We start from the raw sequence: 19,237 nt of genomic DNA on the forward strand, positions 1-19,237 counted from the left end.
CTCTTTTCTTAAATAATTTTCTTCTAAACTGAGGGCACATTCTTTGTTCTCCATTTCCTGTGGGCATTCTTTCCATGGCCTAGCAAATGAGGCTGGTTAGACTTATGCATCTATAGTTTCCACAGTCAGTTGATGGCCCCCTTTGTGCAAGGGGATGACTGTTGTTGTTCTCCACCCTGCTGGTGCAAAGCCAGTTCTCAGACTATGGTTAAAGAGAATGCCAAGTGTGTCTGCTAGGTCCTGTTTTAGATTGCTTAATAAGCAACCTGAGATGTTATCTGGTCCCATTGAAGCCATGTTCTTGGCCTTGGAGAGGACAGATATGACCTGATCTCTACTAGGCAGAGAACTGGTATTAGGTATGCTTTGGGGTATGGCTGGTGGGGACAGGAGGGTGAAGTTTGCAGCAAATCTGTCAGCTATCAGGTTAGTAATTTCCTCTGGTATAGTATAAGTGGTACATCTACTACCAGTTCGGCACATACAGTAACTGGGTAAATTTTGGATGTAGTTAAAGAATACCTTATGATTATCCTTAGCTATTATGCTATTTTAGCTTCATAATTAGCTTTAGAGGACTTTATAAGATTTCTGATTTACTTGTTCAAGCTGTGGAGGGAATTCTTCCTCACCTGAATCAGTTCCCTCTTGTTCTGAAACATCAGTTTCTTCCTTATGTTATATAACCCGTTTATACTTGAGGTCCAAAAATGCTAGTCAATAATTTCTTGATTGCAAAATAGGATTGTAGGTCATCTGAAAGGGTACTTTTAACTGTAGAATCTTACTTGATATATTTTCTTTTCTTACCAATGTATAACTGACATTGTCTTTTTACCTATGTTCTATATCTTCTTTTACCTGGAGTGTTTTATTAATTTCTTATTATATCACTATGCTCAGCATATATGATAAAACCTGTTTTGTGTATTATGCTGGATGCACTGTAAGTGACATTGTCTTTTACCTATGTTCTATATCTTCTTTTACCTGGAGTGTTTTATTAATTTCTTGTTATATCACTATGCTCAGCATACATGATGTAATTTTTGTGTATTACGCTGGATGTACTGTATTTGTATAACTTGATGCTGGAGCTTTTCTCCCCGGGCCTCCACTGAAAATGGACCTGGTCCAGTCGGAATTTCCCGGTTAACAAATGTAAAATAATTAAAAGAGATTACTAGGCTATCAACCTGGAGGTCATTTTAAGTCTAGCCATGTCAACCTAATGTAATGCCATAGAAGTACTAGTCAATACTCAAGACTGCATTTAGTGATGAATGCTCATGTCCAGTAGGGCTGTGGGCACTATCCCTGGTAGGAATTTACGCTCCCCCATCCACTCATCCAGGTTCCTCTTGAACAGTGTCCTAGAGGTGCTCTGTTTCATATGAATTGATAGCCTGATCCAAAGACAAGGCAGTCACTGGGAGATAAACCTGTCCCTCCAGCAAGTCCTATTTAAGTTGCAGGCCATATTTAAGTCCCTGAAATGGGTAGCCCTAGACCCATTTGATTTATGGATATGCAGTAAGTTCATTAGGTTTGGGTTTTGGGTTGCTCTGTAGGCAAGGCATAAGTCTCCCCTAAGAAGTCCATACAATACAGAGTATAGTGACAGGGATTTTAGTTGGGAAGGAACATTCTGGAGACCCTTGATCTTATTTGTTAGAAACCTCTGAGACTAATCTAATTGCTGCAGGTGCTTTGTAGGGTCATACCAAATGGGGAGTTATACTCAATTATGGGCCAGATAAGTTCCAAGTATACAGGGGTTATAACTTCTTTTGCTCTCAAGGCAATGCCTTTACTAATCAAGTGAGCTATGTGGAAAGCTTTTCTATCAATGGTAGACATGTAGTGGTCAACCTGTGATCCCAGGTCCCTTACCACTTCATGGGTACTTAGGGTATTGCTGTTGATTTGATAGTGTGAAGGGACAGTGTTTGTGCTGAAGAGAATGATGATGCACTTCTCTGCATTCAGTTTGAGACTGTGACTAATACACCAGTTGCTGGTCTGTGTGAGACGCTCTTGGAGTATACTGACATAATTTGGGGATTCAAAGATTGCACCTAGCTTGCAGTCGTCTGCAAACTTGGTCAGCCACAACCCTTTAGTTTTGACCTGAACTTCTGAGAAGTATATACCAAACAGTAGGAGGCCCAGGACTGACCCCTGTGGCACATTGGCAGCCCATCTTACAAAGAAAGGGTTTACATTCAGTTTGCTAAGTTTATTGATAATGCCTGAATGTGGGATGGTGTCAAAAGTCTTTGCCAAGTTGAGGTATGCTGTGTGCACAGATTTGCCCTCATCAATGGCCCTGGTCACACTTTCAAAGAAACCCACCAGTTTTAACAGGCAGGGTCTGCCCCTCACAAAGCCGAATTGGGTATGATCCAGGGTTTGGAGGTTACCTATGTCTTTATTTATGAGGTCCATAATAATACTTTCCATGGCCTTACAGATGAGGCTGGTCAGGCTTGTGGGTCTGTAATTCCCTCGTTCTGTTGCTAGGCCACCTTCGTGGAGGGGAATAACTGTGGCTGTTTTCCATTCCACAGGAACAAACCCTGTGGTTAGGCTGTGATTGAAAAGGTTACTTAGTGATGATACTAGTTCATGTTTTAGCCTGTTTAGAAGACAGCCTGAGGTGTCATCTGGTCCCATAGAGGCTGTGTTCTTTGCCTTGGACAGGGATTTGAGGACCTGTTGTTCAGATATGTAAGGTGAGGGGGAAGTTTGGGTGAGGGTTTGTTGTAAGTTAGAAGGGGAAAAATGAGTGAAATTTTCATCAAATTTATCCAATAGCAGGTTCACTATCTCTGTGGGGTCAGTGTGTATGATAACATTGGCCGCCAGTTCGGCACATACTTGGGTCCTACCCTTTAGGTTATGTATATAGCTGTAAAAGGCCTTATAGCTATCCTTGGCAGTTCTTGCTAGGTTTCACTCAAAGGAGTTCTTGGAGGATTTGGCAAGTTGTCTTATTTGCCTGCTAAGGCTGAGGAGGGTAGTTTTCCATTGTTGGGTCCTTGTCTTTGTTTTCTTGGACAGAAACATTTTGCATTTATTGTAGAGTTTGTTGATGCTGGAAGTCCATCATGGCAGCTTGATTGTATTTGGAACTCTGTCTTTGATTCTATCTGGTACAGCCAAGTTTATACACTTATGCAGGTGAATGTACAGGGCATTAGTGTAAGCTTTGGCAAAGTTACCACTTTCAGCTTGGGGTGGGGCTTGGAATGCATTTATACCTTCACCTAGGAGGGTATAGTTTGCCATAGTTTGGTGACATTTTTTAGCCTGATTTCACTCTTTGTGAGTTCTGCTGTTAGTGTCAGTTCAAACGTGACTGATTTGTGGTCAGTTTTAACTATTGAGAGTCCAATAGTTGCAGCAGTGCACCTGTTTGACATATTGGTGAGGACCAGATCTAGAATGTTTGTTCCTTTTGTCAGGGTATGGACAATTTACTCCAGAGCTTTTGAATTCACAAAGTCAAGGTACTTTTGTGCTAGTGAGTTTGGGAAAGAGTAGGTTTCCCAGCTGATGGTGGGATAATGGAAATCCCCCATAACCAGTGTGCTCAGTAAAATTTGGACTGTCTTCAATTTGCTTAAGTAGGCTTCATGGGTGTTGTGACCCATGAAGGGGGATCTATAACTGGCTAGGACTTGAACGGGGGTCTTACCCACCAAAACCTGGACTTGGAGTAACTCCATAGAGTTGTCCAGTCTAACTAGACAGGAGGTGAATTTATCTTTAATAAACATTAAAACACCACCTCATTTGGTTTTCACACGTTCATATTGGAGTCTACGAGTGTGGCAGGCATTGTAACCTTGCAGGGTCAGGGTACTGTCTGAGGCCTTAAACCAGGTTTCTGTGACTGCACAGGCAGCTACATCTTCTAGTGAAAGATGTGCTTCCAGGCAGTGCAGTTTTTGGTTTAAGCTCCTAGCATTTAGCAGTGTGATCCTTAGTTTGTTCTGACTGGTTACTTTCACAATGGTAATGTTGTTTTCGAGACCTTGCCTAAAAAATGTCACTATGGAGGAGACAAGAGTCTTTGCCAGCAGCCTAGGGGTGCCAGGTGCAAACCATCTCTGGCAAATCAGCAAGGTTTATTGACCATGGCTTCCCAGGCAGACAGGAACTGGATTCCCTTGTAATGACACCAAAAACTATGCCAATTATTGAAATCAATCATTTTTTGCTTATACTGTGGTATCATTCTAGGTGAGGTTAGTATGTTGTTCAAGGCTAGGGACATACCTGCTTGGGACTCATACTCAGAGAGCTCTACCATGTCTCTCTTTATATAGTCCACTGAGGTGCATCTCAGGTCATTCATACCAACATGAACTATGACAGAGTCATAGTGGTACTTGCTGAGAGACCTGAGTGAATGCATGATTTGGCAAATCCTGGCACCAGACAGGCAGCTGATCTTGACTTTATCCTTGTCAAACCTGGTGAGTGGTACATCCATGTGTCTCACTATTGAGTCTCCAATGACAAGAAAACTTGGTTTTGAGTGTTACTCCCTATGCGCTTGGTGTGTGAGACACTGGTGTTGGTATGTGTCATGGGTGCTTTGGAGACTGTCACAAGAAACCAAGTTCTGTTCAGGTAAAGTCACCAGGTGCTCATTCTTCTTATAAATCCAACAACCAACAATACAAGACAGCACTCCTTCTTCCTGGAAATATTTTATTGATGTTCACAAATCACATACTGGTTTCGGGTGTATAAGCCTTCATCAGTGAAAAGAACCATTATTACATCAGACCATTAAATACTTTCTACTTACACCCCCATTGGTCAATCACAAACAATCATTTATCCCTGGTTGAAACAAGCCCCCAACCTGATAATCCACTTTTTATACCATCACCTTTGTTATTTCTTTAGTACCCAATTTTATCAATAACTGTAAAATAAAATTTAGCTGTACTATTTTGCAGAGTGTGTTTAAGTAAAGTGTTAGTAGTTTTTTTGCATCTGATATCACTCATATGTTCTGTTATCTTAAAGATCAGAGGTCGAGAAGTCTGACCTATATAAAATGCCTAACAGTTACATGTAGCTAGGTATATCACCCAGTCTGTGTTGCAATTGCCAAACATTCGAATGTCAAAAACTTGTGAAGTATTAGCGGATGAAAAATGCTCAGTTTTACTAACATATTTACAGTTGTTACAGTGTCCACAAGGCTGGTATCCTCTAATTAGATGCCCTCCAAGGGACAACTGACCCACAGTTGGACCTACCTCAATGTTCTTTTTATAATGATTGAACCAGCCCCTTAAAGTCTTTTCATGTCTAAATGAAAATAAACACTCAGCTGGTAAGGTATTACTTAGATTTTCATCTAGAAGTACTATATGCCAATATTTCCTCACAAGACCCAAAAAAGATTTTGTATTATTTATAAAATTCATAACTAGCTTAAGAGGTCCCTTTGCCACCTTTTAAGACTTATATTTTAAAAGCTGCTTTCTATCTATGTCTTGGATGGAACATAATATTTTACGGGCATCTGTACTGTTATACCCCCTTTCCACAAATCTCCGAACCAGATCTTCTGCCTCCTGAACACATTCTGACTCAGTACAGATGTCCGTAAAATATTATGTTCCATCCAAGACATAGATAAAAAAATGCTCAGTTTTACTAACATATTTACAGTTGTTACAGTGTCCACAATGCTGGTATCCTCTAATTAAAGAAATAACAAAGGTGGAGGGTATAAAAAGTGGATTATCAGGTTGGGGGCTTGTTTCAACCAGGGTTAAATGATTGTTTGTGATTGACCAATGGGGGTGTAAGTAGAAAGTACTTATAGTATTTACAGTGTTTTCTGTGTGTTTTTCTGCTGTTTCCTGAAAAAAACAAAAAAAAAATATTCTCTTTTCCCGCCTTTGCTGAACTAGATTAGTCCAGATTTCAGGTTTTGCTGACTGTTCTATAGTTTCCTGTGTTGCCCATATCCTTACTTGGATAGAAGGAAGCTTCTCTGTTCACCAGTGAGAGTGGGGAGCTTTGAACAGCCTATCTGTCCCTGGAGGAGTGGTCTCAGCCCTGAAACTAGTAGATTATTGGCCATTTTGGATCAATTCCTATCTCTTTCAGTTTCTCTGCTTTAAAACCCTTTAGTTGTGCGGTTTTGCACGATTTTGCGCATAGCGCAGCATCGGGCAGTGCCGCACTTCACGTTTTCCCTTAGAACTGTTCTAAATCTCAAAGTAAGCACTCTATTTTCATTCTAAAGCCCTGCAGTTGCTCTTATAAGTAATCTTATAAGTAAGCACTAATAAACTAAAGCACTACACCCTCTTATACTCCCTTTAATTACTTAGTTCCGCATTGGTCCTTTTTGATCAGTCAGAAAGTAGTTCCTTATACTATTCTGGCATGTCCAAAAGTCAGTTTCGGGTTTACTCTCCAGTCCAGCTGGTGAATCTGGGAATCTTGAGGTAATGTTACAACTGCCTTATGTACACAGACCACCCTCTCCTCCTCCCAACAAGCTCAAATATATGTGATAGATGCAACTATATAGCCAAACTGGAGGCTGAGCTCTCTCAACCCAGTACTGGCGCAGTCAGTCAGGAGGAGAAGGTAACCACACACACCACAAATCCAGTCTCACATAGACCTATCGCAACAGCAAACCAAACACATAAACACACAAAAACATACTCAGAGGCTCTAAATAAAAATCTGCCCAAGCAGCAGAGACCTCCAAAGCAGACATCCAAGCAACCGCTACCCCACAACAATACCCACGTATCACATAGTTCACAAAGTCAGTGTGCCACACAGTCACAGCCCTTAAGGCTAAACAACACACCTAATACACTTGTAATAGGTGACTCTATTGTCAGACACACTGACGTCCCACTCACCAGGCTGAACAAGGAGAAGGCCACTGTAAGCTGCTTGTCAGGTGCCAGGATCCGCCACATAACACAAGCACTCAGGTCACTCCAAAGCAAGTACAAATATGACTCCGTCACTGTCCATGCTGGTGTGAATGACCTGAGACGTACCTCCCTGGACTACATGAAAAGAGACATAGAGGAGCTCTCTGATCATGTAGCCCAGGCCGGTATGACCCTGACCTTGAGTAGCATCTTACCCTCACCAAGAATGATGCCACAGTATAAAGACAAAATGATCAATTTTAACAACTGGCATTCAAAGGGGATCCAGTGTCTGTCAGCCTGGGATGACATGCTCGACAAGCCACGTTGCTTCGCTAGGGATGGCTTACACCTTTCACCCCTGGGCTTTCGAATACTGGCTAAGGCTCTTGCCACTCCCATAGTGCCTTTTTTAGGCAAGGCTCAAAAGACAAACCCACCTCCACAGACAACACAAGGAAAAAGAATCTAAGGGTAATGCTGTTCAATGCCAGGAATCTAAACCTCAGGATGCACGCACTCAAGGCTCTCCTCAGTATGGAGAATATCGATATCTGTGCAGTAACAGAAACCTGGTTCAAGGCTTCCGAGAGCACCCCAGCACTACCAGGTTATACCTTATACCATGCTTTTCAGCCCCAAAACTTGACTGAACCACAAAAGAAGAGGGAGTATCCATATTCATCAAAGATACCCACACCTCCAGGTTAGTGGCACTGCACGAAGCATCGGAGACCATCTATGTGCAACTAACAGTGGGCAAAACTGCCTTTCAGTTTGTAGCCTGCTACAGACCACCCTCCCAAACTCAGAAACCCCACTCGGCTTTCCTAAGAACACTGGAGAATATGAAGGTCTCTCCAAACACCATCATATTGGGTGACTTCAACTACCCAAACATAGACTGGGAGCACTACTCAAGCCCCAACACCCTCGCCCAGTGGTTCCTAGAATTTATAAACACAAATGCTATGGAACAACTGGTCACCACTCCCACAAGAGGGGAAAACATATTGGACCTAATCATCACCAACATGGGGACTCTATGTTCCATACCAGAGGCATACCCCTCATTGGTAAGATCTGACCATAAATTAATCTCACTGGACATCCATATCCCGTCCCCACCCCCAGCCAAGGAAACCACGGTGAAGAACTTCTCAAAAGCAAACTTCACACTTCTCAAAACCAAGGTGGAATCCTTCAAAGCCCCCGGGCCAGTGGAAAATACAGCCCAAATCACAGAATCCTTTACAAACGCATTCTATGGACACCTACAGGAATGCATGGATCGTGCTATCCCAAATAAAACCAAGACTCACTCCTCCAAAGACAGGAGACCTGTCTGGTGGACCCCAGCCATAAATAAGCTATACAACAGAAGGAGGAAGCTACTACATGATAGAGCAAAATCCCAAAAAGGGAAGGCATCTCTGATCAGTACTAGCAAGAAACTACGATCCCTCATAAAATCATCTAAGGCCAGCTTCGAAAGAAAAATTGCACAAGATGCTAAAGATAATCACAAGGCCTTATTTAGTTATGTCAGGAACCTGGGTGGCAACTCCCAGATATGCTCTGAGTTAGTGCAAAATGACAAAAAATACACTGAACCCACAGACATTGCCAACATCCTGGCAGACAGGTTCAGTGCAAACTTCTCCCCCCATCCCCCCCCAAAAGAGCAAATGTCTATCCCAACAGAGTGTAGCCTCCCTGACATCACAGATGCACAGGTGAGAGCTGCCCTCTCCAAAGCAAAAAACACAGCATCAATGGGACCGAACAATGTCCCGGGCTGCGTCTTACCCTCACATAAAGTCACTGTTCAATCTCAGCCTTACTACAGGATATGTACCCAAGGAATGGTGTACAGCAACAGTGGTCCCACTCCACAAAGGTGGTGCCACAACGGACCCCGGAAACTATTGCCCTATAAGCCTGACTAGCCTGGTCTGCAAAGCTATGGAGCGTATCATCATGGAACTCATAAACAAAGACATTGGGAACCTCCAAACACTGCATCCTACCCAATTCGGCTTTGTTAAGAGCAGATCTTGCCTCTTGAACCTGGTCGACTTCTTTGAAACAGTCACCAAGGCCATAGATGAAGGGAAGGTAGTCCACACAGCCTACCTGGACCTCGCAAAAACCTTCGACACAATACCCTACTCGGGCATCATAAATAAGCTCACCATCTTAAATATCAACCCCTATGTCACAAGATGGGTTGCAAACTGGCTCAGGGATAGATCCCACATGTTCAGAATTGCAGGTGCCATGTCAGACTCTAAACCAGTTACAAGTGGCGTCCCAGAAGGCTCAGTCCTGGGACCTCTTTTGTTCGGTATATATTTCTCTGAGGTACAGGCTAATACGGGAGGACTATGGCTGGCCAAGTTTGCAGATGACTGCAAACTGGGTGCCATAATCGACTCGCCGACTAACACAAGCATCCTCCAAAAGGGTCTCACAGAGATGGATAACTGGTGCCAGAGCCTTGGCCTAAAGCTAAATGCCAAAAAGTGCATAGTCATCCCCTTTGGGAAAAACAAAGTGCCCACAAATTACCACATAGGTGGTAATACATTAAGTACGGAAGAAGTAATTAGGGATTTGGGGACCCAAGTAGATAGCAATCTCTCCTTTGACAATCACGTTGCCAAAGTGGTTAGAAAGACCTTCTATATAGCCCACCTTATCATATCTAGATCAAGAGAGGTCATTGTGCCCCTCTACTCATTACTCATCAGGCCCATAATTGAATACAATGCCCCATTTGGGATGTACCTTACCCGACACCAGCAGCAACTGGAAAGACCCCAAAAGTACCTCACCAAGAGGATCAAGGGACTCAAACAGATGCCCTACGCAGTTAGGCTAAAGAAACTCCAGCTCTACTCAGTTGCTTACCGCCTACTCAGAGGCGATCTGTGCCTGATGTATAAAGCCATGTCCAAACCAGAATTAATGGACATTCTCCACCTCAGGAAATCCAAATCCCTTAGAGCTACACGCTCCAGGGACTTAAACCTCAGCACAGAAATAAATAGGACATGCTGGAGGGACAGATTCATATCCCAGAGGCTCCCAGAGGCTCCCCTCACTCTGGAACAAAATCCCAATCCATGTTTGGCAGAGCCCCTCAATGACCCTCTTCAAGAGAAATCTTGACGAGTAGATGGGAGATCGTAGGTTTAACCCTGGGATTTCTTCTGTGTCCCTACTAGACAGAGGCACAGTAAACTAACCTTAAAAGGGCTATCTTCTGTGACCTACTATACAGAGGCACAGTTAACTAATCTAAAAGGGTGGTGAAAGCCAAACACACTCTGGCTAGGCTTATAAATGCCCTAGGGCAGATAGCCTAGTATCAACCTATGAACCTATGAACCTAAGAACAGATCCTTTTGATCCTAAGGAACTTTGCCTTAGGTATATTCTTAACCATGTGTTGAGGATGACAACTGTTGGCCTGCAAAAGAGTATTTACCTCAGAGAATTTCCTGAACACTCAACTCTTGAGTGTCCCATCTAATTCCACCCGTATCTCTACATCTAAGAAGGTAATTCTTCTCAAGTCATGATGCTCAGTAAATTGTATACCCCATTTATTCTCATTTAGGTCTTGCACAAATTCTGATAAGTAACTGGCATTTGACCTCCAGACCAATCAGCAGTCATCCAAATACCTCCTCCAGATGTCCACTGATTCCAAATATATATTGTGTGAGTTATCATACATCAATTGCTCCTCCAAATACCCCATAAAGAGGTCAGCATAAATAGGTGCAAAAGATGCCCCCATAGTGATACCATTAAGCTGTAAATAACATTCTTCCTTGAAATAAAATACATTATTTATTAGTACATGTTCTGTTAAACATAACAGAAAAGTATTGAACCCTGTACAGTATATAGATACCCTATTTAGCCAGTAATCTATGGCCATTAACCCTGCCCAGTGTGGAATACTCGTGTACAATGCTTTCACATCCAGCGTGCAAAGAAACCAATCTGAATCCAACTGCATATCCTCTATAACTTACAAAAATTCAGTCATGTCTTAAATTCTAGATCTGATATATCCCGATAATGGTTTTAAACTGTTACTATAACACACACCAACCACGAAGACTATAAAAAAATCAGATAGAAATTGGCAAGAGATGAAAGGGATTATAAGCAGGGGAAAGCCAATCCTTTACCCCTTCTAGGACAGGCAAGAACTGTGTGAGATGTAATAGGTGCTAGTCAGGAGACATTTAGCCCCCAGCAAGATGAACTGGATGAAGGTGACTATACACCAGACCCTTTAGAGTACCCTCCTCTGAGGTGGTCCGAGACACTAAGGAACCAGAGGGGGGGAGAAGGGTATTACCAGTACAATTAAAATCAGTACAACAATAACAAGAGGGCATGGGGGAGAACGAGAGTGAATTATATTTGCAACAGGAATTGACAGATGATGTGGCACCTTACAAGAACATTTGCAACAGAAATTGTGATTTTAAAATATACAATTATAGTAGTATAGGCATATGTGAATCAGTGGCAGATGTATTTGAGAGAGGCCTGTCCTTTGTCCCTAGTACAAATACTACAATAGATGAAGCACTCAATGACTTAAAATTATACACTAAGAAGCTTAACTTGGATTTTTATTTTAAGGGAACTAAAATGATATCAGAACCAGGAAATATGTGTAAAAAAACAAGTGTATTTAATCCTCCACTACATGCCACTGTCCACATTTTTGAAAAAAATGTGTGAGAACGATATCAAGAACATGGTGAATGTCAAGAGAAATGTTAGAGGGGAAATATATAAATCACAAAGGAAGAAATGAATGTATTAAAAGACATTTGTGGTAACGCTGACAACAGGGTAATGAAACCCGATAATGGAGGGGGCTTAGTTATCATGAATCAAAACATCTATGTAAATAAGATGTTAACTATATTATATACAGATGCCTATGGTGAAATAAGTGTCAATGAAAAAAACATTGCTTATAGGAAAGATGACCTTACTTTGGAAGAATTAGTGTTGAATCATGATATTACAGAAGAGGAACATTTATTTATGGTAGTAAAGCATCCAAAAATACCTACAATTTTTGGAGTCCAGAAAATACATAAAGATCTTTTGGGACCCCCCCTCTTAGACCTATAGTGGATGCAATAGCCTCCAAAACTTACCCTATTGCTAGATTTGTGGACAGTCAATTAAAAAATGTACTTAAAGTATGTTCATGGATTTTAAAGGATTCATGGGATTGTCTAAGTAAAATTAGTAATGACAATTCCTGTGATGATTTAATTTTTGGTACAATTGATATAAGAGATTTATTCTCTACAATTCCACATGACACTGGGACTGAGTGGTTTTATAGTTTTCTTTGTCAATACACTAATATAAGGCATGAACACATCCTTACCGTTAGGACGCTGATGGAGTTGGTCTTAGATACCAATATTATTATTTTTGAAGGACAATTATTCAGACAGTGTAGGGGGGGTAGCTATGGGGGCAGCATGTGCCCCCATCTTTGCCAATATTGTATTGGCATTTTGGTAGAAAGAGATTGTGTTCAAAAGTGCATTCACTGAATATTGGACATTTTATGGTCATTTCTTGGACGACATAATTTTTTATGAAAAGGAAGTGAGGGGGAATTGAATGATTTTCCGGAATTCATAGGCAAGAGTACTGACTTTTTAGAATTTACAAGTACTATAACATGGGATACCACTCACTATTTGGATATTACTATACAAAAAATATGAATACTAAACAATTTATGTCCAATATTTTCAGAAAAACTACGTATTCCAATACCATCCTGCACTTTGATAGCTGCCACCCATTGTCCCAAAAGAAATCTGTAGTAAAACGGCAGGGGTAAAGATAGCCAGAATAGTATCAGAATACCAGGAATTTTTGCATCAGTTGAAAATGTTAAAAAACATGATAAAAAGAGGATACCCTGGAATATTTGTGAATAGAATATTTGAGAAAGTAGTGATGAAAAGAAAGAATGGACACTTTATTCCTTTGTTAGGAAAAGGTCATGGCAGTAATGTAGTAGGTATTCAAAAAGAAGGGAACTGCTATAATAAGTCAGGTATATTTAGATTTAATAATTAGTTCTACAATATTAGAGGTATTTTAACACACAATTGGAACATTTTTAGCGTGAATCAAGAATATTTAGATTTGGTGCGTACATCCTAAAATAGTTTACAAGAAGGATACCAGCATAAAAAATATGATCGAAACTCATAAGAAGATGAACACAAAAATGTGGGGGGGGGTATGGTAAAATGTGGATTCTGTATGCAATGTAAACATATCTTGGAGGGCAAGGAGATATGTATACCCAACTACGGAAGATATGTAATACGGAACAAGTTTACTTTTAGTAGTAAGGGAGTCATATATCTAGCAAAGTGTTCCATGTGTTCATGTTTCTATATAGGGAAAACTATTAATGCACTAAGAACTAGAATTTACCAACACAATTACGATATCAGTAGGAATGATTTAAAAAATGCCTTAGCTGTCCATATTGTTATGTATCCAGGACATAGCTTTAGGTTTACCATTATAGAACAAGTTACCTTAGGGGAGAAGGGGAGACCCTTGAATGAATATTTAGAATTGAAGGAACTCAGATGGCAAATGCAAACTAATGCTTCTGAGGCCCCAGGTCTTAATAGTCAAATTTCTATTAGCTCTATTTTAATATTAAAGGCAGATTTTTATATGTAGGATTTTTATACGTTTTGATATACAGTTGTTGATTTTATGTTGTTGGGGTTCATGATGTTATGTAATGTAATAATTTTATAGGATGTTATATGCATTTATTTATTGCTTTCATCTTTTCATAATTGTATAAAGAGGAAGTGATGTAATTTAATGTTATTAAGGGAATGTATAAAAGGTGGGGTTGCTTGTATAAATGGTATTCTGATGAAGTTTCTAATTTGAGACGAAAGTGCTCAATCAATAAATCGTGTGTGGATTACTAACTTCTATCTGATTTTCCAATAATGGTTTTAAGTAATATAACAAAAAATCTGATAATGGCTCTGTCAGAGAACCATTCTCCACTACAATTGGTCTACCTGGTGGCCTCCTAGCATTTTTATGGATCTTGGGCAGCATATAAAAATACTGCCTGATAGGATACGGCACTGTCAGTTGATACAAGACATCTTTTGTAATAATCCCTGCCTCATATGCGTCTCTCAAAAAATTATCAGTCTCAACCTTAAACTTAGGGGTGGGGTATAAATACATCTTTTGATAAAATCATTGGTCAGATAATTGGGCATTAGCTTCAGCAAAATATATAGCCCAATCCTAAACAACCACCTGGCCACCCTTGTCAGCCTTATATATCACAATTTGCTTATTTTCAGCTAATGTTTTGAGTGCTAACCACTCCATTGTATTCAAATTTGAACTAGGGGTTTTCTTAAATTCCCTATACTAAAAATGCAAATCTTTTAAAATCTTCTGTTGAAAACCGGCCACATATTTATTCATAGGTGATGTAAATTTAGATGGCCTCAATCTAAATTTCTGCGTATCCTGACCACTTCTTTCCTGTTTATCAAAGAACAACCTAAGGTTTAATAACCGGCAAAAATCAACCACATCTTTAGCAAAAACATCTTCTGATACAGAGTAAGCAGGAATAAAACCCAAACCTTTATTAAGCAACTCTGTTTCAGAAGGTGACAATACAGCAGAAGAAATATTACATACATTACTGCTCTTGTTTATTTGGTCAGCATCAGCTGTAAGATTGTCTCTAAATTGACTGTGCCTGTGTCTGTGTTTCCTACCTCCCCTTCTAACCCTCCTAAAGGGGTAATTCCAGACTTCCTTTTAGCTATAGAAGACACAGATACTTCACCATCAGTATCATTAGCTGAGGAACTCACTGCAAGAAGCTAAATGGTTAACAGTACTTGTTTCTTCAGGCTTAGAACCTGGGCTCAAAAAGACACCCATGTCTTCTTTATCCAATGTCAAACCATCCAGTAGTTGAAATAAATCCATTTTGGTCATTTTGATCAACTGCAGACAACAAAACGTCTTAAAAAATAAATCCCCTTGCTTGTAAAAGTCAGCACAGTCTTCTCTCAGTGTTTTCTGATTCAGCAGAATGTACCACTCACAAAAAAACAAGAGGTGTAGGCAAAACCAAACTGTATCTCCAAGTAGTGATTAATCCTGATAAAAGTGCTTAAAGTTAATGTTTAGACTGCCAATCATGTAGTACATCCACGAAAATAGCGAAGCTCAACTCGGAATGACCAAAAATTATGGTTGCTGTGGAGACTGTGTTAGTTATAGCAGACTTGTGTTTTGGAGGTCTCTGGTACTTTGAGAACCTCCACATATGTGGACTTATGTGTTTGATGCAAACTGTGTGTTTGAGTAGTGGTATGTGCATGAGTAGCGGTACTATGTGAATATGTAGTGGTGAGTGAGTTGACAACCTACTCCTTGTTACTGTTTTGAGTGAGAGAGAGAGAGAGAGCACAGATTCTAGATTATTGGTGTAAATACATTTCTCCTACTCTGTACTAGATTGTGTTATTATTAGATGGTTGTCTATGTAAATGAGGCAATTGCTACACTGCCTCAAGAGACCCAAGTCAACAAGGTTGACAGGAGAAACAAGGGCAGTCCAACTGTCCATAATGCTAGGTTGAAGACTGTTGTCACTAGGGGTGGCTTTTTCATGCATGATTACGGAGCAGCTCGGTGAATGGATATTTCTACCTGGGTTTTAAGAGAGAATTTGTTGAATTTAACTGTCCAGCTTTGGTACACAATTGCATGGCAGTGCGTGGTGCTGCTCAACGTGCAAACAAGCAGAAATCTGCTCAGATGCAGGACCTAAATACCAGAAGCTAAAACTTGAAATAAAACTCTACGGAAATTCAAAAGGACCAATGAGGATGCTTATTCCAAGCCCCAGACTGGCCTTCCTTTACTAGTCAGGTCCCAACCAACACAATTCTCTCAGAAAAGTGCAGATAGTCCCATTCCAATCCAAGATGGTCTGGAAAATGTACTCAAAATAAACAAATCATTACAAACAGTTCCAGATGCAGTAGGCCTGTATCTGAACTATGCTACAGCTATTAGCTACACTAGTTTCAGCAGAAAACACTAGAGAATGTTTAACACAGCAGAAAAATAGCAGCGAGACACTGAAAAAATGTTTGAAACAGCAGAAAATCAGCCAGGAGGCTCTCAAGAATGATTTAAACAGTTAACAGGTCAGTTAATTAAGTACTGCTTGGCAAGAAAACCAGAGCAGGCAAAACAGATAGCTTTAAAACAGTGAAAAATACCAGTAAATAGTTAACAAACAATCGAAACAACAACAAAAAAAAACCTTGCTGAATAGTGAAAACAGCAAGAGAATTCGATTTTACAGGCACAGCGTAGCAGGCAATTGTTGTATAACAGTGTAGTTTAGTACACAGTAAATGAATTCTTCTTCTTCTTTCAGCTTTTCCCTGTTAGGGGTCACCACAGCGGATCACCTGTCCGCTCATGATTGGCAGTGGAGTTTTACAGTGTCAAGTTGCCAGTTCAGCGCCTAACCTTCCATGGAAGGTGCACACATGCACGCACTCACACCTAGGGCCAATTTAGAGTATCCAATTAACCTACAGCATGTCTTTGGGATGTGGGAGGAAACCGGAGCACCCGGAGGAAACTCACGCAACCACAGGGAGGACATGCAAACTCCGCACAGAAGGCAACCCAGCTGAGGATCAAATCAGAAAACCTCTTGCTGTGAGGTGGCAATGCTAACCGCTGCACCTCCTCAGCCGCCCTAGTACACAGCAAATGAATACAGTGCAAAAGTTGGTGGCATGCAATAAAAAAGTGCAGTAAATAGTATAAATAAGAAAAAAAAAGATAAGTTATGTTTTTTGGAACCTCAGAAGCCTTTAGTTGTCTGGTATCTCAGCTCAGAGTTGTGTCTGGTAGCCCACCTCAGTTCAGCTCTGTACAAACAAGCAGAAACCTGCTCATATGCAGGGCCTAAATGCCAGAAGCTAAAACTTGGAAAAAAAATTCAACAAAATTCAAAAGGACCAGTTAGGATGCTTATTCCAAGCCCTAGACCAGCATCCCTTTACTAGTCTGTCCCAGTCAACACAATTCTCTCACAAAAGTGCAGATAGGCCCCTTCCAATTCAAGATGGCCTGGAAAATATACTCAGAATAAACAAACCATTACAAACAATTCCAGACGCAGCAGGCTTGGATCTGGACTATGCTACAGCTGCTAGCTACGCTAGTTTCAGTGGGAAACACTAGAGAATGTTTATAGTAGTGAAACACTAAAAAAATTTTTGAAACAGCAGAAAATCAGCCAGGATGCTCTATAGAATGATTTAAACAGTTAACAGGTCAGTTAAAGTACTGCTTGGCAGGAAAACCAGAGCAGGCAAAACAGATAGCTTTAAAATAGTGAAAAATACCAGTAAATACTTAACAAACAGTGGAAACAACAAAAAAACTTGCTAAACAGTGAAAACAGCAATAAAATTTGACTTTACAGGCACAGTGAAGCAGGCAATTGCAGTACAACAGTGTAGTTTAGTACACAGTAAATGAATACAGTGCAAAAGTTGGCGGCAGGCAATTAAAAAAGTGCTAGTTTCAGTGGGAAACACTAGAGAATGTTTAACACAGCAGAAAAATAAAAGTGAGACACAAAAAATGTTTGAAATAGCAGAAAATCAGCCAAGTGACTCTGAAGAATGATTTAAACTGTTAATAGATCAGTTAATTAAGTACTACTTGGCAGGAAAACCAGAGCATGCAAAACAGATAGCTTTAAAATAATGAAAAAAAATACCAGTAACTACTTAAACAAAAAACTTGCTAAACAGTGAAAACAACAATAAAATTAGAATTTACAAGCACAGTGTAGCAGGCAATTGTAGTATGACTGTGTAGTTTAGTACACAGTAAATAAATACAGTATAAAGGTAGGTGGCAGGCAATAAAAAAGTGCAGTAAATACTATAAATAAGCAAAAAACAGGAAACGTATGTTTTTTTTTTTTTTTTTTTGGAACCTCAGAAGCTTCTAGTCATCTGTTATCTCAGCTCAGAGTTGTGTCTGGTAGCTCACCTCAGTTCAGCTGAGTAAGAAAACTATTCCCACAACTAACCAATTTTTAAGTTTTCTGATTGGTGGGTTTTAATAAAATAACCAGCACTAGTGTACATACTTTAGTGAATGCTTTTCGTTTACCAGTATTGTTTATTGTCAGATATGTCTATGTTTTGCTTGTTTACTTTTTGCCATATACTAAGTCATTACCACCATCAATGCATTGTTTGTTTCTAACTCTTCTTTTAGTATAAATGACTTCCCTTCAGAATGCATCCTTACCTTTCAACATAATGGACAACTTCAAAGCTGTTTGAGTACAAAGGAAATCAGAGGAATGATAACTAGAGGCAACAACTGAAAATAGGGATTATACATTTAACTTGGTGAATATGCCCTCACGAGTGGCATTTTTCAATTTTTACTGAAACATTTCCATAAACACATTCCTTTATGCCACTTAATGAATCTAATGCTTTAATTTTTTCAACTCTAGAACATTATTTTGTTATCCAAGCAGGACAATTTCTACTGCCCGCTGATAAGTGTGTATTGAAACATTCACATGAGATACACTTGTTTTGCTTATTGACTTTCTTTTTGTATTGTTTTTTTAGTCTTGCTAGTAACTGTGTGGGAGATGTTGGAGTTACAGCTTTGGCAGAAGCTCTGAAAGTGAACAGAACCCTTATAACACTTGAGTAAGTACACAGTTACAACTTCATAGCATCCTTTACTGACAAATGTATACTCTTTTATTTATAAACCTTTTATCATTGATATGGCCATAGCTGGTTTCATGAAGATCAGCCCTACCAATCCTAGTAGTGTGAGGTGGATTCTCTGAGAGCATTCCTGTGAACAACGGAACTAAATCTACATTTTTTTTTCTTGAGGGGACTTTGCATTCCCATGCAGGGTAAACCCTTATGCCCTCTTAAATACAATCAACTTGTTTCTGCATCTTAGCAAAAGAGATGCAGTAACTTTGGAGTGTCAACAGCACACAGAATTGTGTAAATGAAAAGGGATTCACTAAGTTGCTAATAAATTACCTGTATGACTACATGATTGTGTGATATACCATACCGGTGTAACTTTTTAATATAAATAAATCATAAATACAAGTT

General features: G+C 40.0%; 1 protein-coding gene across 1 annotated transcript in view; it reads left to right on the forward strand.

Annotated features, from left to right (window-relative positions):
• The window catches only part of NLRC3 (NLR family CARD domain containing 3), a 778,434-nt gene that overhangs the window by 508,325 nt on the left and 250,872 nt on the right, over positions 1-19,237 (forward strand). The window contains exon 10 of the mRNA XM_044089322.1: positions 18,725-18,808. Within this exon, the coding sequence (XP_043945257.1) occupies positions 18,725-18,808 (84 nt within the window). The remainder of the gene's footprint in view (positions 1-18,724; positions 18,809-19,237) is intronic.

The sequence above is a fragment of the Protopterus annectens genome, chromosome 12.part0 (assembly GCF_019279795.1).
Source record: "Protopterus annectens isolate FY-2018-M chromosome 12.part0, PAN1.0, whole genome shotgun sequence".
In the NCBI taxonomy this organism is placed as follows: domain Eukaryota; kingdom Metazoa; phylum Chordata; order Ceratodontiformes; family Protopteridae; genus Protopterus; species Protopterus annectens.